Below are 21,678 nucleotides of genomic sequence, written 5' to 3'. Positions count from 1 at the left end.
GATCTCTATGGATGTTGTATGTTTTGCGCCCTCACTTCTCTGCTTATTTCTGAAGTTTAACTTGTAACATGTGGTAATCCTTTTATATGCCTTTGATGGTTTCTCAGAACTGTTCTCTGAATTTGTAAAAGTTCTTTAATCTGTTTATGGTTAAATGATGAGTTGAACCAGTCTCCTGGTGGCGTAACTCTTTTCCAAGCAGTGTAGCATATACTTGTTTTATTACACTATTTTGAAAGCGTATACGGTATACTGCTTTCTTAAATGCAGCACAGCGCTCATCAACTCTCAAGGGTGGCAGGGAATTACAAGGACAAAAGAAATGTTCTGGTTTGCAACATTAGAAAGTTATGGACATGACTTCTTCCCTTGCTGAGTGCTTCTTCTCCCAAACACACTTCTATGGACTGAATCTACGCTAACAATTCAGGTCAGTTCCGTTCCAACTCCAATTTGTCTCAAGATACTTTACAGAGACCTAGAGCCTGCAACGCCCACAACAAACACTAAGGTGAAGTTTGCTATAAAAACTCTTGGAAGTTAGTTCAACAGTTTCTGATGATATTATTTATTTATTAGGATCTTAAATCTATTTTTGTCATTATATTATAACCTCTTCCAGTCTCTTTCTTTTTTTGTCCAAATTGGCAGTCACTCAGGCACTAGGGTAATACAAACAGTAATATATGTTATATATAGTAGTTAAGCTATATTAATTAACTTATGTACAATATTATTTGCTATTTAATTTTGACCTACTATTATAGGTATTGGTGGACTGTAACACCACTTATCAACCATGTACAACACATTTGTACCTAAAAGGTTGCCTCCCATTCACCTTTTTCTATTTAATGGATTGTTAGAGCATCAATAACTGTGGAAAAAGTCAAATGTGGTTCTGTACAATGTGAGATCCAGCACCTGTAACAAGTGCGGATCATCTCAAAGGCACCAAATCCCTGTTTCGGACCTTTACTGTCTTTTATCTATTGCTTCCACCTTCTTCAATCTGAGTTATCTTTAGTCTTTAGAGGTTGTCCTCTGTTCCATCTGATATTGTTCGTTTAAACAAACAACACCAGATGTCATCACTTCTCTCTTTCTTTTCCCCAGGATTCAGTTGGAATGAGATAATGACCTTGTACTATATTTATGATTGGTGTAAAGTGTGTATTGTGACAGTTAACATGTGGTTTCAAATGTACCTGAAAGAGATACCAAGTTTGTACCAATCAATACAGATAACGTTCTTGTCAAGAAAAGTGTCTGACAGGCCTTTGACGCTGAACTTGGATTCAAAAATCTTTGACTTTCTTAATCCATTTGTGACTGTTTGTTTAGGCTTTCTTCATGTTTTATTTATTTATTTAGTTAGTTTAGGGGGTTGGAAGTTCTGCTTGATCACTTCCTTGATTCCCAAACGATGAATCTATGGGCTGTTCTATATACACGAATATTATGCGTGTCGCTAGGACACTCAGTTTTAGGTAATTTTCTTCAAAACAACAAACAAACAAACAAAACAACAACAACAACAACAAAACACATACAAACAAATGTATATATATATTTTTAACCGAATCGATGTGGAAACCAATCAACACTAAACGAAGTTACAATTACACTGACAAAAGTGGAAAAATCGCCTCGTCATGACGAGTAAGTCATTAAATGCGTAAACAGGAAGGATTGAATAGATGGAAGTGTAGTTCCTACCTACACTGAAATGCACCGTATGGAACAGTGAACCACAATAACAGCATAGCAACATAAATAACGGACAAAGAGGAGACACCTTTTTTAGTTATTGTTTATTGAAAGGCTGTGAATTAATGCTGTCTGCCGCTCCTCGTGGCACATCTTAGTCAACGGACGATCACAGGAGGGAGCCTCGTGACTGCAACACGTCAGAGCGGCTCCAAACTGCCGGAGACACGCATGACAGACAGAGCTCCCACTCTGTCACTACATTTGAGTCCAGAAACCGAATCCGTCTTTCTGTTGCACGTCTTCGAACCGACGCCTTGTTCGCGTGTTGTTTTCGTTTATTTTACATTATGTCTTGAGCACTAAAAATAAAATTACCTGAATTACTAGGCCCCGAAATACTGACTTTTGACGGGATTACCTTTAATCTTGAACTTTGACAAAAACACGATGTATCATATAATGTAGAAGTAAAGCTAATAACTGCAAATTGTATAAGGGATAAGGAATGAATAATCATATGAAGGCAAATGAATTATGCACCCTGTACAGAAGAGATACAAACTTTCAGTTGCAGGACTACAACCGGGCCTGGTTTTAAGAGACGACAGCGCATGCGGCTGGATACACGCCCTCCGTTGCAGACCGGAAGTCACAAGAAATTTCACTACGGAGTGCTACACCCTTTCAACACTCCCTATCTCTGGTGTATCGTAAGCGGCTGCTGCGGTCCTCCAAGACCGTTGCCCTTGTTAAACTTCAACCAAAGGCACCGGCTCAGTAAATTGGTATTCTCCTTGAGGTGGCAGCATCCTCGCAAAAGGAGGACGCAGGTAAGAGTCTTCACGAGCATCTTTTGCCTCAATGTCTAAGTGAGAAGAGCGAGTAGGAAAGCTCTCCTGTCATAGCAGCGAGGGTAGCTAGTGTAGTTGAGCTCTGGTTGATACCTGTAACTCCAAACACTGCTGTCAGATTGTATTTTAGAATCCACCTTCTTTCATCAGTATTGTTTCATTTAGCTGGCTACGAAACAAAAGTGAGGGGAAACGTGAAGAAGGTCGAGGCTGTCAAGTGTCGGTGCGTCAGAGTTTGATTAAATCGGAAACGGGATGAGTCCCGTCTGTCCATTAGGAGCTACTGTAATATCGCATTAGAAAGATGTTAATAAACTAATAACAAAGAATAAGAAGAAAAAGAAAGAAAAAAACGAAAAAGAAGAAAACATGTTGTAGAAAGTGCGTCTGTTTCATGCGGCTAACATATTATACCCGTCATTTAAAACGCTGCTCATTACTAGAAATTGTTGTAACACGGGAATAGCCGAATTAAATATAATTTACACGTCTATTTTACATTTAAAGTGTTAACGGGAATGTTAGGTGCTTTCTAAATAACTTAAAGCTGGTGATGACGCCACAGTCATTCCAGTGGGAGTCATTCAAAAACACTGTGTATGTGATTGTTTCTTCATTCAAAGTATATATCTATATCTTTATAGTTTCCGATTTTTTGCCTTGCCTTTGAATGCAACGGCTTATTGCGAGATCCAGCAACATAAACTCACTTGACCAGTTTGTTATGTACACGAGTGAAAACAAACTCATTATAATGTGTCCTGCAGAATTGTCTATGTTCACGGTATTCTGGTATTCAGCATTTCTTCAGCATAACTGAGAGTTGTTGATTGAACTTTGTTTTCATTTTGGAGGCTGTGGTTTGTAGTACAGTTGAATTTGTAGTATTGTAGTGTACTCACACAGGTTTCTGTTATTTTGGCAACTCTATTAAACCCTATTAAGCAGGCTTAAATGTTTGTGTGTAATTCAAACAGGCTAACACGAACAAAACTACATCCTCTGCAATCATCACCCAATTGAATTTCCACTTTTGTGATTCTGCCTCACCATAAATTGAACATCACAACAGTTATAAAAGGGGATTTAGTGCAGGACTTTTATAATGGAATGCATCCGTTTTTACTGGTATACCTCGTGTGTTGGCAAGTGCTTGTATGTTTCTTCATCTATGGCCTGGACTGTGAAAACTTGAGGCATGTGGTTGCAAAATGTTTGAGACCAGTAACAAGGCCTGTTTTCTGTGCTGTGAAAAACCATTCTCTGACCTACCAAGAGGAACTTTGCTTTACCTCCTGCTTCTATACAGCAATCCTACCAGGTCGTCACAACATTATGCAGCCAGCGTAGCTGTACAGGCTGGCTAAAGGCCAAATATTTGCTCAAAATCTGATAAAGCATTCACTCAAAAGTGGTATCTTTGCAAACCCAACTGAAATGTCTCTTATCAGCACAGGACTGCACAAATACACATGCCTGTCGGTTGGTTTTTCAACGCCTGATGCGTGTTGAAATCATTCCTGTCATGTTTTCTCTCGTCCTCAGAGCAGAATTAGGAAGAGCCACTGGTTAACGTTGGAGCTGCTACACGAATGAAGGCGTCAGAGCAATGACGAAGAGAAAAAGATAAAATACGGAGGCGATACACTGACTCAATACAACCAGCCCTCCATCCCCTGCCATGGAGCAAGACGAAGAAGCAGCAACAGCTGGGGAGGATGCACACTCGCAGCTGATGTACAGGATAGAGCGCCCTGTCTACGATGAAAACCTCATCCGGACAAAGCTTCTCCACCGCAAAAATAACTCCACGACACTCCGCCAGAGGCTGGCAGAGAAGTTCCAGTAAGTCCAGACGGAAAACTTTGACTTGTCCTAAATCTGTGTTCAAAAAGGAGTTTAAAAAAGGCAACTGGACTTGACTCGAGTTTTGAGAAGACGTTTTGCCGCTCATATGAGTAGCTTCTTCAGTTCTAAGAGACTGGTGGGAAGTTGAGTTTTAAATAGGAAACTCAATGGGTAAAACACATCAGAAACTTGCTTGACCTGTTTCTGCAGGAACCAGAAACAGGTGCCACTAACTGGCTGGACACTCACCTGTCGTTAAGGGAGTGGGGGGGGGGGGGGTGTTGTCCCTAAACCACTTCCCTATGAATGGTGCTCTAACGGAAGCCATTGTCAGTGAGAGACTCCGGTCTCAAAACCGGAGCTTCCTCAAAACTCTACAAATCCATTTGCCTTTTGTAAACGCCTTTTGGATTACAATGACCTGGGTGACTGAGAACCTCCGCAGACACACTGAATCTGTGTATCATTCAGATAGCTCAAAAAGGAAATATTCTTGCAGGCGTTGCGATAAAACTGATCAACCCATTCCCAGATTTGCCCAGTTTTGAGCAATGGGACAACTATTTGCGCCACCATTTAAATCCAAAATTTGCAAGATGCCAGCAGGTTCAAAACATTCATATTATCGTTGTATGGTGACAACTCGTTGACAAATTGACCATTTAATTAAAATATGTATGAAATAATCCTAAAAAAAAAAGCCAGCACCACAGCTCCTGGTTGTGACTAGATGGAGAGTCAGGACACGTGTGATGGTTGAGCTGACCAAGGTGTTGTATTGAAGCTCCTGTATCGCTGAACACCTGTGGTTAGCTTTGCCCTCATTCGCCACAGAAGCACCGCAGGTCCAAGAGTTTACACGTAGACACAGCCATATGTTGAACCACAGCAGTAACAACACAATGACTACAGCTTGGCACAGTTTCAGCATCGCAACCAGAAAAACGCAGCCACAGCTGTGCTCTTTCTTCCATATACTGAAGGTGTTTTTAGAGCCGCAGAAAACTATTGTTTTCATTCTACTGATGCATGTTACAATTTCGCTCAACCCCAAGTGACATATTAACAATACAGTCACACTTAATTGTGATGGAAAGAAACAGAAACTGTATTTTGGGAAACTTATTGATGATTTACTGGTCGAGCCATTAAATCACTTTCTTTCCAGCAGTTGCGATCACGTTTCCAGAGTGACTCATTATCTAAACCTGTGGTTTAATTTCCTCATGGCAGGTTAAAGATGTGATCTTCTTAGTACACACTACGCTTTTCTTATTGGAATGCTTATTACTGGTAACAGGCATTTCCAGTTATTAAATCTGGAACGGTGCAATAACACAATATAATATGTTTTAATTTCTCAAACCTCCAATTACACTCTGAGGGCAGGCTGTGAGAGCGAACAAATATTTACTCAATGTGTGCCCATTAATATGATTAAGGAGAGTGCAGCCAGGTTAAATTCTAATAGTAAGGAAGGAGAGCATGTTTCATATTCATATATCAAACTCCATCTAACCAAGGACTCTCGTTGTTTCATGGAACTGGAGCAGAGAGAAAACTGAGAATTGAGCACTAACTGAAAAATTCTATGACAATTTGGGAAAATGTAGCCAACAGTTTAGCTGATGCAGATTATCTTCCAGTCGATATTTGAATTGTATCACACAGAGTTTTGAAACAACATTTAATGTAACCTTTTAAAAGCCTTATTAATAATGAATGTCATGTCATTGATAGGTCAGTGGCAGTCAGTCAGTTGTATTGGTGCATAACTAAAAAGAAGATCAAACATGACCCTTAATGAAGAAAATACCTTTTCTATGACGAATCCCGTGAAACCCCAGTTATTATTTTTCAAATGCACGCAAGCTGAATGTGTTTATCTCCTTTCACAGGTGTTCTTCAGAGAAGGCCAAGGCAGCAGTTCTCAGTTTCTTGCCTATTCTAACGTGGCTGCCATCCTATCCAGTCAAGCAGTACCTCTTTTCAGATGTGGTCTCAGGTCTCAGCACGGGCGTCGTGCAGCTCCCTCAAGGTTAGTAGCACCCTGGAGTCACTGTAGTGGCACTGTACGCTACAGTAGCCATGGGCTAAGCAAGTCATCTGGAATGAAATGAGGTTTAAATAGTGTGACGGGCCAGCTGCCAAGTGCAAAGGAGTTGTTTTTGGCTTCACACTGTCTTTGTCTTCTGGCGCTCTGAGGTTCATGCAAACACTTGGCCTGGGACTGTTTGTTTAAATCTCTCTTTTCTGTCTCTGCTCCACAGGTCTAGCCTACGCCATGCTGGCTGCTGTGCCTCCGGTTTATGGTCTGTACTCTTCATTCTACCCCGTTCTGCTGTACACCTTCTTTGGCACGTCCAGACACGTATCAGTAGGTGAGAAATCAAAACGAAGTCTCCTGTAAATGCTTTGCTTTTGTGTTACGACAACACTTTAGCTACAAGCTGCGATTGGTGCTACCATTTAAGGTTCCCGTCAAAATGGAGACCTCCCCCTTCCGATCCCAAGGTGCTTCCAGACGACTCTAAATATATAATCCTTCCCGATTGGTCGTACACAGGATTCAGCCTCATCAGGTGCCCAAACTACTTCTACTGGTCCCTTTTGATGCATAGAAGCAACGGCTCTAATTCGGGCTCCACCTGGATGTTCAATCACCTCACCCTACTGTATATCTAAGGCTCAGCCCTACAGAGGATCCTCATTACATGTGCTTGTTTCCGTGATGCCATTCTTTTGGTCACCACCCAAAAGTTCAGTTCAATGCAGTTGGAGTCCTGCATATAAAATTTCATGAAACATTGGTCCCTTGTTTTCAGAACAGTAGACAAAAGAGAAGCTTCTCGTTTCTAGCCGGAAGCCATTTGGCTAGATCTTCTAAGTCAGTTAATTGAGAGAATATCAGTTCCACATGACTGCTGTCTCACTGGCGTAATGTTTCGAAACTAACTTATTTTAAGTAAGAATCTTAAGTAAGAAGTATAAAGGCCCTTAAAGCACTTAGTAGCGACATGCACATACTGTCTGGGGAGACATTGATTGGACAACTGTAACGTCATAGGCAATAGGCTATAGAAAATAATTTAATGTTGGGTCCTACCTTTGGCACTTCATTTTGGGTAAAATATTTTATCATTATTTAGAATTTTTATATCAAATCCACAAAGAAACAGAAAAGCCTAAATCCCAAAACAGTGATTGGTCCTGTTCTTTATCTTTTCTATCGATTTCTCAGAAAGTGTTTCTTTCTTTCCTGGTCTAAATTAATGGTGGTTGTTGTTAAATGTTCCAGAGCCTGTTGACTGTCTTTGCCTAGAACCATATGAGCTGTCTCTCCCCCTCACACACATACTGCTTTGTACATCTGCTGAGTCGATGCCAGAGTTACAGACTGACCCAGATTATGAGATGAAAGATGAGGAAATGTTTGCATTCAGTTGTAATAACTCTGTCCTGATCTGAGCGATTTTGAAATGTTGTTAACTCCACCCTGTGACCATGTCTCATGTGAGGAAGCTACTGACGACACTGTGAAATGGCTTTGGGTCACAGTTTCCCTTTATAGCAACATGGCATGGAAATGATGATACCTCAGCTTCTGGCGGGTGGGGGGGGGTTAACTGGGCTGCTGTTCAAATTCTGGGCAAGGTGGCCTTTTCACTCACGCGTAACGACATACGTGAACTGCGTGACCTACTGATGCTGTACAACACCGAGCTTAAAGATATGAGGGCAAAGGTTTAAGTGTCATCATTCAGACATAATGATCTTTGCCGGAGCGCTGTGTTTGTTTTGGCGTGGAAAGCCAACACTGATAAGAGTCTGCGTCTGATTAAAATCGGACATTTAGCCTACTGTTTCAATGCTCAATGCGTGTTACGTTTGTAATGTGAAAGATGCGAGTGACGAACAAGAAACGCACACATGACTGGTCTGTTTCTATCTGCGGCGTTGGTGTGGCATCATGTTGGCACAGTACCAGCCACCTTTTACACAAAACCTTGAGAAAATGCATCGCTTTGGCCTTTAAATCCTTTACCCCACGCTGTTAAGGCTGTTAATGTTCATCCTGGTCTAATTTAACGGCTGTATTTAATACAGGTGGCCTTTTCACATATCAGTGCCGGGAACAGAGTGATGTGCTCAAACTGGCAAAACTCTGTGCACCACACGTACTAGGGGGGCAGCTCAGTTAACCATCTAAAGATTCACAAATACCAGACTGATAAAGGACTGATTGGGAGATGACACGTGCTGCCTCTGCTGACGTTAACAGCAGAGGACTGTGTCGTTTTAGTGAACCCTGTGTCTGTGTCATCTGTCCATCATATACACTGGTTCAATGACTAGAACCTGTTGTAGTTAAAGAGTTGGTCTGCTGAATGCCAGTAGCAGGTTGCTGTGGAAATTATGATCCCTTAACTTCTGAGTGAAACAGAATAACTGATCTATTGTTCAAGCCTGTCCCCTCAAAGGGATAGTGCACCTGTCCAGGAATGTGTATTAAGTTTGACAGATTATAGTTAAAAGTTTGTCCTTGTGTTTATGACCTGCAGGTACCTTTGCAGTTATAAGTCTTATGATCGGGGGCATAGCGGTGAGGGAGGCCCCAGACTCCATGTTTTACTCCATCCCCGCCAATGGATCCAACACGTCCGCGGTGCTGGACGTGGTCGCTCGCGACGCCAGGAGGGTCGAGGTGGCCGTGGTGCTCACAACGATCGTGGGAATCATCCAGGTCAGCCTCGAAATAACAAACATCTCCCTTCAGTCCCCACAGAGAGGCTGTTATTTCGTTAGGACATCACAGTAAAGTGATACAGTGCGCTCATATTTTCCCACGCTCAAAAATCCCTGTTTACCCAAAACAGCGGGACATTTGATGTCAACAAGTCGCTTTTTCATGTTTTTACTTGAAACAAAGCTGTTCCCTTACGTCAATCTTATTTCTTTCTTGACTGCTTTTACTTTCAGATTGTCTTAGGCCTTCTCAGGTTTGGCTTTGTTGCAATCTACCTTACAGAACCTCTGGTGCGAGGCTTTACTACAGCAGCAGCGATGCACGTTGTCATCTCCCAGCTGAAGTACATGCTGGGGGTGAAAACACAGCGCTTCACTGGGCCCCTCTCCGCTATTTATGTGAGTTTTAATAGTTTTTGCAATGTTTGTAGGAGCCGCCCAGATTTATTGGAGAGATCTGTGTCACTTACCTTGTCATGACTGTCACCACAGAGTGTCATAGCGGTATTCAGCAATATCACTCACACCAATGTCACCACGTTCCTGCTGGGCCTGGGGTGCCTCGTGTTCCTGTATGCGGTCAAGGTCCTAAATGAACGCTTCAAGAAGAAGCTGCCCATTCCCATTCCTGGAGAGATCATTGTGGTTATCGTGTCAACTGGCATCTCGTATGGCATGTCCTTATCAGAGGGCTACAAGGTGGACGTGGTCGGGACAGTACCAACAGGGTAAGCTGTTACACATTCTCAGAGGACTTTGTAGAATGAAAATGATTTGCGAGCCTAAACATAAGTTGGGCTTAAGTTGAGGTTATGGTAAGGTCACCTTGATATTTGATGTTTAAGTCAACCTTCAGTAAAGGTTGAGCTTTGAGGAAATTTTTTAATTTAAGTTTAGTTGAGGTTAACTTGAGGTTGACTTAAGTTTAGGTTAAACTTTAATAAAGGTGAAGGTGAACTTAAGTTTAATTTGAGGATAAGTTAAGGTTAAGTTTAGGATAAATTTTAATAAAGGTGAAGGTGAACATACGTTTAAGTTGATCTTAAAGTAAGGTTAAGTTTAGATTAAGTGTTAATAACGGTGAAAAAGAACTTATGTTTAAGTTGAGCTTAAATTTAAATTAGGTTTTAATAAAGGATAAGATGAACTCAGGTTTCATTGAGGTAAAGTTTAGGTTAGGTTTTAATAAAGGTGAATTTAAATTTAAGTTGAGGTTAAATTTAAATAAGGATTTAATGTAGGTGAAGTTGTCATTTGAACTTAAGTTAACCTTATTTAAACGGAAGTTTTAATAAAGGTGAAAGTGAACTTAAGTTTACTTGAGGTTACGTTAAGGTTAACTTAAGTTAAGGTTAACTTAAGGTTAAGTTTAATTAATTTATATATATATATATATATATATATATATATATATATATGAACTTAAGTTTAGTTGAGGTAAAGTTGAAGTTGAAGTTTAGGTTTTAATAAAGGTGAAGGTGAAACATTTAGGTTGAGGCTGACTTAAGGGGCAACTGACATTTAAGTTCAGCTTAAGGTTGAGTTTAAGTTAATAAGAGATGGTTCTCCACTTCACAATTTACACGTCTCAGCTGAAAACCATTTACACACTGGGAAGGATGTACTGCAAGGTTTTCTCATATGTTCTCAGGCTGCAGCCCCCTGCTCTCCCAGACTTCTCTCTGTTACCCAACCTGATCACAGACTCCTTCGCTGTGGCGATTGTAGGATTCTCAATGGGCATGTCACTTGCCAAGACCTTTGCCCTGAAACACGGCTACAGTGTGGACGGCAACCAGGTGAGTTGGGTCATTTGAGGAGCTCTTGGGGCACAATGAGCTAGTTTGTCAGCATGCACTTAAGTTGCCGGCCTACAGTGGGCCTTTGTTTAAAGGAGTTCATTTTCTGTTATCAGGGCACTAAACTGTGATTCCGATTCAGGTATTAATTGCACGTATCGGCCATTGTTCAAGGCTGATGTAAAAACGTCGGTGTCGGCCATATCTCTATCGGTCTCTTCTTCTGTGGTTCACGTACTAGTGTTCTGTAAACGAGCAACATGTTCAGTTTAATCAATCAACTATTGTGTGAACATATTTAGGGAAAATGCTGTCGAGAGAGTTACATTGAATCATATAGATTAACTTTTTAGCATTGTTACTTATTGGTGCAAACTGTAACCAAGGTTACACATACACAGGATGCACGTAAATGTTCTCTTACCTTTGGAGCTTTGTTTCTCTGAGTGTGCTGCAGGAAAAAAGAAATGACCTTGTATTTTTGTACTCAGTTTGTTTTGCTTCACGCTGAGCAGTGACAAGGGAACTAGAGCTGTGTCATAAGCCTCATGATTTCACAAACAGGATTAAGTGATACACTACATAGGGACACAGATTCAAGAAGGACACCTCCACAAATAAAATCTGCTTTTGCCAACACTTCAACACTGTTGGGATGTGGCCCAGTGTAATTCAAAGAGAGGAAAGCATCAGTTAATCTTTCTCGTCTTGTAAAAGTAAATCATGAATGTAAAACCCGCATTTATGGAGCTTGTCCGTCAGTCACAGATTCTTGGAATCATTTTCTCTCACTGTCAGCCTTCAGATCTTTTTGAAGTCACCATCTGTAAATCTCAAGGAAAAATTGTTTCCCCCAATTTTTAAGAAATAATAAAGCTCTACTTTTACTTAATATTCTGTTTAATAAATGCTGTGTCTGTTTAAGTATGAAAATGACAGCCTCAGTTAACGTGATTGACGTCTCGATGACGCAGTTAAGCCTCTAGAGTTCACTGTGGTCTGCTCTTTGTTCCTCAATGTCAACAGCTGCCTCTGTTTATTGACTACCTGTAGCTTCGTTTTTTTTTTTTTTTTTTTTTGGGGGGGGGGGTGGGGCTCTCCTCGAGTTTTTTTCCCAAACAAGCTGCAGAGCGGTACAACTTATTGATTCAGCCAAGCTTATTTTACGTGTGCTGCTTCCAGGAGCTCATCGCCCTCGGCCTGTCCAACTTCATCAGCTCTTTCTTCCAAACCTTCGCCATCACCTGCTCCATGTCGAGGAGTCTGGTGCAGGAGAGCACCGGAGGAAAAACCCAGGTGACGCACATGTAGTTGCAGTACAGGAGTGATTGTGCTATCTCAGGGCACTAAATTGGTGTTGTAAAACCGTGATTAGGGTGAGCGATGGTGTTGACTCAGTTATTGCTCCTTGTATGTCCTCAGATAGCAGGGTTCCTGGCGTCTCTCGTGGTGCTGCTAGTGGTGGTGGCCATCGGTTTCGTCTTTGAGCCACTCCCTCAGGTGGGTGAAATCACACACTCAAACTTCCTGTCCGGCGGCTCTTCAGTCAGTCTGGTCTTTGGACTGACCTTCGACTGGCGCCTCCTCTGATTTCTAACCTCACGTTCGGCTCTTGTTTCCCAGACTGCGCTGGCCGCCATCATCATGGTCAACTTGCTGGGGATGTTCAAGCAGTTTAGAGACATTCCTAGCCTGTGGAGGACCAGCAAGATCGAACTGGTCAGTTTGTTAAATCACACTGCACATCAAAATGTGGTAAAGTTTCTCAGCCTGAACACACAAAAGGAGCTCTCTTGTCCTGCTCTTATTAATCCATTGTGGTCCTAGATAGGTCTAATTTAATCTGCCTCAGAGCTTCTCCCTTAATAGTCTGTTACCATGAGCAACTAAGGCTGCATGTTTAGTCAGACCAGTGAGCCAGTGAATCTTACTTGGTGCTTCTACATGTAGTTAAACTATGTGCCCTTTTCTGTTGCTGCCCTAGCACGAATAGAAGTATGTGTTCTAAGAAAAGGAATACAGTATTAATATAAAGAATATTAATTCAGACTGAAGGTGGCAATAGACAGAGCCCTATTCTTATTGAAATTATGAGACTGGTAACACACCATTTGAATTTCAAAATAGGGTGTGTTTCATCTGATAGAGAGAAAAAGAAAAACTTATGCATGAATATCCAAAAACACTGAAAGAACTGTATGACTTGTACATGTTTCTTGTAATTGGATAGTCCTACAACCAATCAGACGCTATTTTGCGTCTATTTTTCTCTTACTCTTCTCTCTGATTTGATTAAATATCTCGGTTAAGAGCAGATCTTACCTCTTAGTCATCTGGTTCAGAACTATTTGAAGGTGCTCAGTGTATCATTTATAAACATCTTTAGCTGCTTTCAGATTCATTGGGACTTATTTAATTACTAAAGGCACATGAGATGTGATGAAGGTTTCTTTCTCCTATAGCACAAGGAGATGTAGAGACAGCAGTGTTTCACGTTGCCGTTCTTTCGTTTCTCGTCTCTCAGGCGATCTGGCTGGTATCCTTCATAGCATCTCTGCTGCTGGGTCTGGATTACGGCCTCCTGGTGGCCATCGCTTTCGCCTTGCTCACAGTCATCTACAGGACGCAGAGGTAATGCTTGTCTGAAGAGTGATTGTTTTTGTCATGTCACATAATTATGAACTTAGGAACTTAGCGTAAAGGTTTTGTCTTACAGCCCTAAAAATTCCATCATGGGCCACGTTCCTGACACAGGACTTTACTGTGATGTGGATGAATATGAAGAGGTGAGTCTGTGAGAAGAGAACACTGCAGTTCAAACGCAGAAAAACAAAATACCTCATTCCTTCCATTGCCCTGAACTATGAACGTGTGTGACCCGTGTCTTTTTTTCCCAGGCGGCTGAGTATGAGGGGATCAAGATTTTCCACTCCAACTCCTCAATCTACTTTGCTAACAGTGAGCTTTATGTGAACGCCCTCAAAGAGAAGGTAATCCCAGCTGCTATGTTCTTGAGTGTGTAAGTACGACACAAAGACTGCAGAAAGGAGGGACATTAGAAATATATCTTATCCCTAAATATCTTTTATCCCTGAGGTTTTACTGATTTTAATTCATTAGACATGAACAAGTGTTGAGCTGGCTGACTGACTGTTGAAGAGAAGGCAACTTACTTACAGTTGCTAACAAACATCAGGGACCTGTTCTTTGCCCCTGGTGTCTGGCTATAGTATAGATCATAAGCTCCACTCCCTCCATGTTAGTTGATGGGATAACTAAAATACACATCAAATATTTTTTCTTCAAGGATAGTTTCTATCATTTTAGGTAGTTAATATAATTTTGATGCATGTTTGAGTGTCAATATTTTGGATAAGTTTTGTTTTAGTTAGATATTTGACGTTCTAGAAACAGGACACAATGGCGACTACCAGTTGCCATGCCTAAATAAATATGAAATAACACAACATAACCTTGTAACTGGTGGAGGTAGACTAGAGCCATAAGTTGTTTTTTGTGCAGTAGCACGGACAACATTACACTGCCACCTCCATGCTTGACTGTAGGTGCAGTGACTTCTTGTTGGGTTCAGCGTTTGGTTTATGCAAGATGTAACAGGATCGCTGTATTTTAAACTGTTTAACTTTATGCTTATCAGTACATGGAACATTATCATAACAGTAGTCAACCTGCAGTGTCTTTTGCCACTACTCTTCAAATGTTTAGAAATTTGGGCTCCTCTGGTATTTGAACCCTGGACCTCGCACACACGAAGTGAGAATCATACCCCGAGACCAATGAGTCACATCTGTTGAATGCACAGTGTTATTCTAGAAGTAGCTTTTTCTCAGATATATACCTTCAATTACATAATTTTACATCTAGGAATATTAGGGCCAGTGCAGATGTAACCAGTTACCAATGCACCTTGGTGTTTTGTTTGATGCTTCTGTAGTGTCTGACATAGATGGCCCGGAGGGTTCGTGTTTCTGGGTGATATCTCAGTGCAACCACAAAACATGTTTATGGCCATCACTCAAGAATCCATGTGTAAAATACGGCAAAATTCCACCCACAAATATCCAATAAGTTAAAAAGATTAAATTTCTTCTAGTCTCCCTACTTATATTAAATGAGTCTGGACAAACATGGATGTAAGCTGCAACTTGGCTAGAATCATATACCCAAGGGGTTAACTCTAGGTAGGACTAAGTAGGTGAATGCTTTTTCACCCAGGCCTCAGGATATTCAGTTTGCTTTGGTGCATAAAAATGAGACACATACAGAGTGATGTCTTTTTAACAGCTCTTTTCTTGACACCTTTATAGACGGGAGTGAACCCCCAACACATACAAGCTGCCCGCAAAGCTAAAAGAAAACACAAGCACAAGGAGTCCTCTCCGGTGAAGATGTATGTCAAGGTGAGCCTCCTCTGCCTGCTCCCTTCTTCTCTGTTTGTTGACACCATCAATATAGAGCACTTTCTTTTTATTTACGTCTGTCCTGTCATGTGGGTTTGTGTCTATTATAATCTGGCCCTTTAAAGGCTTTAACCTCCTGAGACCCGAGCTTTTGTTTGCTATGCATTTCTAATCCTCAAGATATTTGGGATAAGTTGGACCTAGGAAGTGTAAAAACTAAGCATCATTTTTGAACAGGAAGTAGTTTCTGAAAAAAAATGTCCTCATATGTGGACAAAGGGATTATTTCACTGTATATTACAATAAAGTTTAACAAAATATAAACTTATATGTTTCAATACCTGAATATTGGTGTACAAAAACAGGATTGCAAACAATAAAGTTCTTATGTACTAGCAAATTAGTGACGTTGTAGCTTGTTACTACTGATACTAATTGAAGCAGAGTAAGCTGAAGACAAACATAAAGCCTTATGTCCCCATATGAGGATGGAGAACACTTCAGAGTTCTACCATGCAGATTTTGGAGACTATTTGTTGTCAAATTCTGAGTCTTCCTTTGATTGGTCCTAGTACGAAGATGAGGCCGTGACCCATGAGGTCATACCCCTGAACCACGTGGTGGAGGAGCAGAAGAACGGCCAGTTGAAGGACAATTGCCAGGAGTCGAGCTCCGACGAGGCCGTCTCCCTCCAACCTCTCGCCGCCGTCCACTCCATCATCCTGGACTGGACGGCCGCCAGCTTCATTGACTCTGTGGGAGCCAAAGCCATCAAGCAGGTTCTTCATTTTGTTACTCTTCAGGCTTATATGGTACATCAGGAGATGATGATCAGCAGGAGATGCGAATTCTCTTGTGTTTAACTCCCTAGTCAACACTGTCTCTTTCTATTTCTGCAGGTCATTAAGGAATATGCAGCGGTGGATGTACGGGTGGTCATAGCCAGCTGCAACAGTAAGTAAACATTAAGAATGTTCCGTGTTAATTTTTTCTCAAAAGATGGATCATTCTCTTCTTTTGTGTCTTCTGTTACCCTATACAATAGTTGATTCATCAGGAAGCCGTGTAAGTCTAATCCAAAAACGTGTAGTTATACAAAAACGATAACACTATAGCTGAGCCAAACTTCCAAGACCTGAACCAAAAACCACTTCTACCCTGTTGTTTCTGGCCCCTTCTGATCTGTGTCACATGCATCCATTATGTACACACTGTATTTATAAGCCGCCTGCTTCTGTTCTGACTGATCTGACCTGTGCTTCCGTCTACAAGGGAACCTGTTGGCTGAGCTGGACAGCTTACAGTTCTTCACGGGGGACATGGCCACAGACATGGTGTTCCCCACTGTCCACGACGCAGCGCTGCACTGCCAGCGCTTAAATTCCCAACCGCCTGCAGCTCCGACCGGTGAGACGTCGCCTGTAACCGAGGGCGAGTCACGGGACCTGACGTCCTGACCTGACTGCAGGAACTTGTCTCCATTTGTGCTCTAACATCTCAATAAAGAGGAACTGAACAATCACTCATGTGGGGTAGAGAGAGGAGTGTGGCCCAGGTGGATGTGAAACACTCCGAAATGTCCTGGTTGAATTTTAAGTGCTAAAAAAAGAGGAAAGTGTGTTTTGTGGAGTTGTACCTGAACTTCCCTCAGCCTTATATCTCTGCAAGCTAAGACAGGAGTGTTGAAAGTTACACTTTTATTGTCGTTTTGTAGTTGTTCTCACTGCTCTGTTGGGAGAAGTATACTTTAAGGTCAGCTGCTGCAGCTCTCGTCTAAATGACAGTGAGCATGGGAGTCCAGTTCGTGGTGTTAACGTATGTGAAACTGACCATATTATCATGCTGGAACCAAAAGTCAATGGTTACTTAGGAAATGTCATAAGGGGACTGTTATTTTTTATTTAGCTGTGTTTTTAATGTAACTGTGTATTTAAAGCAACATGAACGACCAAAACTGGTCGATATTCACAGTTTGTTGTTACTGTACATTTACACTGCTGTTCGAGTCCGAGTGTAACATTTAACCTCTTGTCACGCTGTCATTGGATATTTTAGTGTGAAGACTACATCCAGTTACACATTTCTAGTAAACATGTAGTTATTTTACAAAGACACTCAAACCTGGAATAAACTTTATTTTTAAATGAACAAGAATGACAACAAAAGGAGACAATTTTTTTCTGACCGTTTCTTTTGAAGTAAAGAAAAGGAAAACCCACATTAGAAACTCTCACGCACAAACACTCTCAGTTGTAGGTCATGTATCTTGGGGTGGCGCTGAACTTGGCGTAGGACTTGATGACCTTGTTGACGGCCTCCAGGAAGTCCTTCTCTGTGGCGATCTTCCTGCGAGCTCTGATGGCGAACATGCCTGCCTCAGTGCACACGCTGCGGATCTCGGCGCCTGACAGGAAACATGCCAACACCAACATCAGTTTGCAGAATGACTTTCAAGTATGAATTTACAACCAGTTAATCATTTGTTCAGACCTTTCGAATTCGACATTTCAACTAAGGATTTGGACAAACATTCTATGGTGGAGTCGTATCTACACATATCTGAAATATAATGTAATGGTTTTCACTGGAAGGCAATGAAACCTTGCTACACTGCACCCTTGTGGACATGTATCAGCATTACAATGCCTACATTATGCTCCCTTCCAGCTCTTTATTTTGAAACTCAATCACAATCTTGTAATTCACAATTTAAATCTGGCTTTTAAGGAACCCCTTAGTTAAACCAGCCTGAATCTAGTTTCAGATCCTGCCTTTTCAAATCACATCTCCCTCTTTTTCTTTGGCTGACAGAAGCCATGGTCAGGGTAGTCGGAAGCTTGAGATTATCATTATCTTTTATTGTAGAAAAAGCTCAATGTCTCTCCTTGAACTAATCTAGAAGCAACATTCAGTGAGTCTAGGGACCAATGAGAGGGATGAATCTTACCGGTGCTGTTGGGACAGAGGCGAGCCAGCAGCTCAAAGCGAATGTCTCTCTCCACACTCATAGAACGGGCGTGGATCTTGAAGATGTGGGTGCGGCCCTGCAACACGAAGAGAAATTATTGAATGGGACAAATAAAAAAAAATGTATACATACAAATGGAGTAGGAGTCCAATTTGTAATGCTGCACAGATTCTGGCGTCATCTATGAGAATACGTCTGCACGTCTAACTCACTTCCAGGTCGGGCAGGCTGAACTCGATCTTCCTGTCCAGACGTCCTGGTCTCATCAGGGCCGGGTCCAGCGTATCTGGTCTGTTGGTGGCCATCAGGACTTTGATGTTGCCTCGAGGATCGAAGCCATCCAGCTGGTTGATGAGCTCCAGCATGGTCCTCTGGACCTCGTTGTCTCCACCAGCACCGTCATCAAAACGAGCACCTGGCAGGTTCAACAGCAACGGGTTTCCAGGTGTTATTTTTTTTTACACATCTTGTGAAAAAGTTGCAGCTTAACTTTCTACAATTTTCTTTTCTTATTTCTTGTTTTAGGAACTCTCTTGCTTTATGTGTTAACCATTTTAGGTTTAAGGATCACAACACATTACAGAATTAATAAATAAAAAAAAGGAACACAACACTCACCTCCAATGGCATCAATTTCATCAAAGAAGATCAGACAGGCCTTTTTAGTCCTGGCCATCTCAAACAGCTCACGCACCATCCTGGCTCCCTGTAGCCAAACACACCGTTTATGAGGATCAACATTCACCATCTAAACCGCTGCGAGTCTTTTCCGCTGGTGATCTTACCTCTCCCACGTATTTCTGCACCAGCTCAGAGCCGATGACTCTGATGAAGCAGGCGTCTGTTCTGTTGGCCACAGCGCGGGCGCACAGGGTCTTTCCAGTGCCGGGGGGCCCGAACAGCAGAACACCCTTAGGAGGCTCGATACCCAGATTGACAAACCTCTCAGGCTGGAGAGAAGAAGAAAAAGACGAGCGATCGGTCAAGATGGAGTCTCAAACTTTGTGACTGGTAGGTGTCTGATGAGGAAGGAGTAATTGTGTAAACACTCACATGGAGCAGTGGAGTCTCAACTACTTCCCTCAGCTTCTCAATCTGCTCCTTACATCCACCAACATCACTGTAGGTCACATCAGGCTTCTCCTCCACCTAAGGCAACACATGGACAAAATAGTCATTAATATATATTCTATATAGGTCACAGGCATTATTTCATCTCTTCATCATAATATTTCTTCACATGACATTGATTTTAAAGCACAAACAGTCCAAAGAAGCTGTTTTTCATACCTGCATCATAGTGACAGTGGGGTCAATCTTAGGAGGCAGAGGAATGTGGATCTGATACTTGTTCCTGTCAACACTGGAAGAACAGAAGACATGATTATTTAGCCGCGTCACAAGGTGACATAAAGAACAGATATGTTGCGGTTTGAAATAACACGTTTCTCACCCGACTCTCATGCCCTCCTCGATGTCAGTTGGAGCCACCTGGTCACTCAGGTCCACCACAAACTTGGCAAACTGTTTGACATTGATGATGTATTTGGGATCCTCGGAGTCTGCATTGATGATCTTTGTGCATCTGGATGAATGACACAAAGAAACATGAGAAACGACACAGTGAAGGCACTGCGTAACAAAGGGGCGACTATCATGTCATACGCAAGTCAGGTAAACTGGTGATCCTAAATCTGCCGTAGTTGGGCAAGTGAACATAAAAGCTGTCCCTCTACAGGACAATACAGCCCCGTGTCCAGCTGCATGCAGCACAAGTCACTGACATTTAATCATACTCAATATTACACATGCTAGTTAATCACAAAGCTGTGGAAACTTTCCAAATAACAGAATTTCTGTGATGAATAGCATTTGGTTTGGAATGGGTTATTCATAGATATCATGTATGTGTATGTTTATTAGGGGATGTTCAGTTTATTATTAATTGGTTTAAAATTATTAATTTACAAAATAGTCGACACATTAATTGACTGAAAAAAAAATAACTCACATTATTTGACTCAGTGTGAAAAAATATATATAATTGAACGATATAATAATCATTTGATGAAGCTCTGTATTTCACACTATTCCGACTAAGAATGGACTTTCAGATTAATGAAACAGGAAATATGTGAAATCGATGTTATTCCTGCATACAGTCACAGCTTATAAGAAGTTGGTTTTATCCCTTGGAACATCAAGACAGGAAGCAGGAAAACATGAGGACCTCGGGTTTACCTTGCAACCTGCAGCGGCTGTTCACTTTGCAGAGTCTGTTTGTCTGCAGCCAGATCCCAGAGGGCAGGTGGAGCCAGGCCTGTATCCGACTCCTTAATGCCTGGTAGGGTCACAAAACACAACAATTCACTCCATGCACAGCTCAGGTCACGGCACCTGAATATGGTGATAGACTGTGAGTAGCTTAGATATGGAAACTAATTTCTCACTGTCCTACTAGTGTATTTGTGGATGTATCGCCCACCTGTCAGCTCGTTGATCTTTTTGAGCAGCTGCTGAATGTCATCTTCTACTTGTTTGATCTGTCTGGAGTAGGTGCTTTGACCCTGGTGATAAACAGCAAGACATCTGATCAACATTCTCAGACTTTTAATAAGTACAACATTCCCACTGCATTTGCGCATTGGTCTTCAGCGCGTAGTTTTTTTCCTGAGGAACATACTTACATATGTTTTGAGCAGAGCGATGTCTCCTTCATCCAAAGCTGTGATGAAGATATAGAAAACAACATGAATGCACTCTGACGGTGTCGGTGGGCCGCTAGCATTGTTGTCGAATTGAGCAGTGCACTATCAATCGTGGTTACAGGATTTAGCCAAATAATTTCCACCACAAACACATTCAATATTACAACTGTTCTACTAAAGAGGGGCAAATGATAAACATTCATTTGAATAGCTGAGCTAACGTTAGCTACGCTGCTAGCCAATGTCGATGTTCCTTCCAGTAAAGGGTTATAAAAATATATTTGGGATGTAGTCTACCTCTGATAGGTGCGTCATCCTTTTCTTCTTCCTTAGTCTTCCTTTGGTCGTCTCCCAGATAGTCCGGCATATTTAGAGTGGGAAGAAGCTGTTTTGTCACGAAGAAACTGAGCTGCTTCGGCAGCTAAACTGTACAATTACACAGCAGCTTTGGGCTTCCGCCGCTATGAGCCAGATACCGGAAGTACAAGTCGGAATTGTATTGAGGATGAACCTCATTTAAAATATTTTGACAAATACAGCATATTCTTACATTTTACATTTTTTCAACCAGAAGTAATGGCTAACATAAGTTATTTGATATTTTTTATTCATTACGTTTTAATA

The 21,678-nt window shown here is 41.6% G+C and overlaps 2 protein-coding genes across 2 annotated transcripts; one reads left to right on the top strand and one right to left on the bottom strand.

Annotated features, from left to right (window-relative positions):
* The first annotated feature begins 519 nt into the window (after positions 1 to 519).
* slc26a5 (solute carrier family 26 member 5) lies at positions 520 to 17,526 on the top strand. The gene is made up of 18 exons (XM_047575651.1): positions 520 to 2,543; positions 4,110 to 4,409; positions 6,311 to 6,450; positions 6,683 to 6,793; positions 8,975 to 9,156; positions 9,393 to 9,557; positions 9,651 to 9,886; positions 10,810 to 10,957; positions 12,140 to 12,253; positions 12,380 to 12,457; positions 12,581 to 12,676; positions 13,482 to 13,588; positions 13,674 to 13,743; positions 13,855 to 13,947; positions 15,286 to 15,378; positions 15,951 to 16,157; positions 16,278 to 16,332; positions 16,651 to 17,526. The coding sequence occupies exons 2-18, from the start codon at positions 4,246 to 4,248 to the stop codon at positions 16,833 to 16,835; spliced, it is 2,244 nt and encodes a 747-aa protein (XP_047431607.1). The 5' UTR covers positions 520 to 2,543; positions 4,110 to 4,245; the 3' UTR covers positions 16,836 to 17,526.
* Positions 17,499 to 21,536, bottom strand: psmc2 (proteasome 26S subunit, ATPase 2). The gene is made up of 12 exons (XM_047575655.1): positions 21,352 to 21,536; positions 21,034 to 21,071; positions 20,832 to 20,913; positions 20,588 to 20,687; positions 19,800 to 19,931; positions 19,637 to 19,709; positions 19,400 to 19,495; positions 19,132 to 19,296; positions 18,965 to 19,052; positions 18,559 to 18,761; positions 18,326 to 18,422; positions 17,499 to 17,782 (listed from the first exon to the last, which is right to left on the bottom strand). Exons 1-12 carry the CDS (start codon positions 21,419 to 21,421, stop codon positions 17,625 to 17,627), a joined length of 1,302 nt encoding a protein of 433 aa, XP_047431611.1. The 5' UTR covers positions 21,422 to 21,536; the 3' UTR covers positions 17,499 to 17,624.
* Positions 21,537 to 21,678: the final 142 nt, after the last annotated feature.

Source organism: Mugil cephalus, chromosome 22 (assembly GCF_022458985.1).
Source record: "Mugil cephalus isolate CIBA_MC_2020 chromosome 22, CIBA_Mcephalus_1.1, whole genome shotgun sequence".
In the NCBI taxonomy this organism is placed as follows: Eukaryota; Metazoa; Chordata; class Actinopteri; order Mugiliformes; family Mugilidae; genus Mugil; species Mugil cephalus.
The sequence above is the reverse complement of the archived record's forward strand: the minus strand, read 5'-3'. Positions and strand labels throughout refer to the sequence as shown.

What these genes read in the sequence shown, in the direction of transcription:
- slc26a5 (XM_047575651.1), top strand. Translation starts at nt 4,246, where the DNA reads ATGGAGCAAGACGAAGAAGCAGCAACAGCTGGGGAGGATGCACACTCG. An exon ending in GGACCAGCAAGATCGAACTG is followed by an intron (nt 12,677 to 13,481) that starts GTCAGTTTGTTA and finishes CTCGTCTCTCAG; the next exon opens with GCGATCTGGCTGGTATCCTT. An exon ending in GGTCATAGCCAGCTGCAACA is followed by an intron (nt 16,333 to 16,650) that starts GTAAGTAAACAT and finishes TCCGTCTACAAG; the next exon opens with GGAACCTGTTGGCTGAGCTG.
- psmc2 (XM_047575655.1), bottom strand. Translation starts at nt 21,421, where the DNA reads ATGCCGGACTATCTGGGAGACGACCAAAGGAAGACTAAGGAAGAAGAA. An exon ending in AAAGATCAACGAGCTGACAG is followed by an intron (nt 20,688 to 20,831) that starts GTGGGCGATACA and finishes TGACCCTACCAG; the next exon opens with GCATTAAGGAGTCGGATACA. An exon ending in CCACTGTCACTATGATGCAG is followed by an intron (nt 19,496 to 19,636) that starts GTATGAAAAACA and finishes GTGTTGCCTTAG; the next exon opens with GTGGAGGAGAAGCCTGATGT.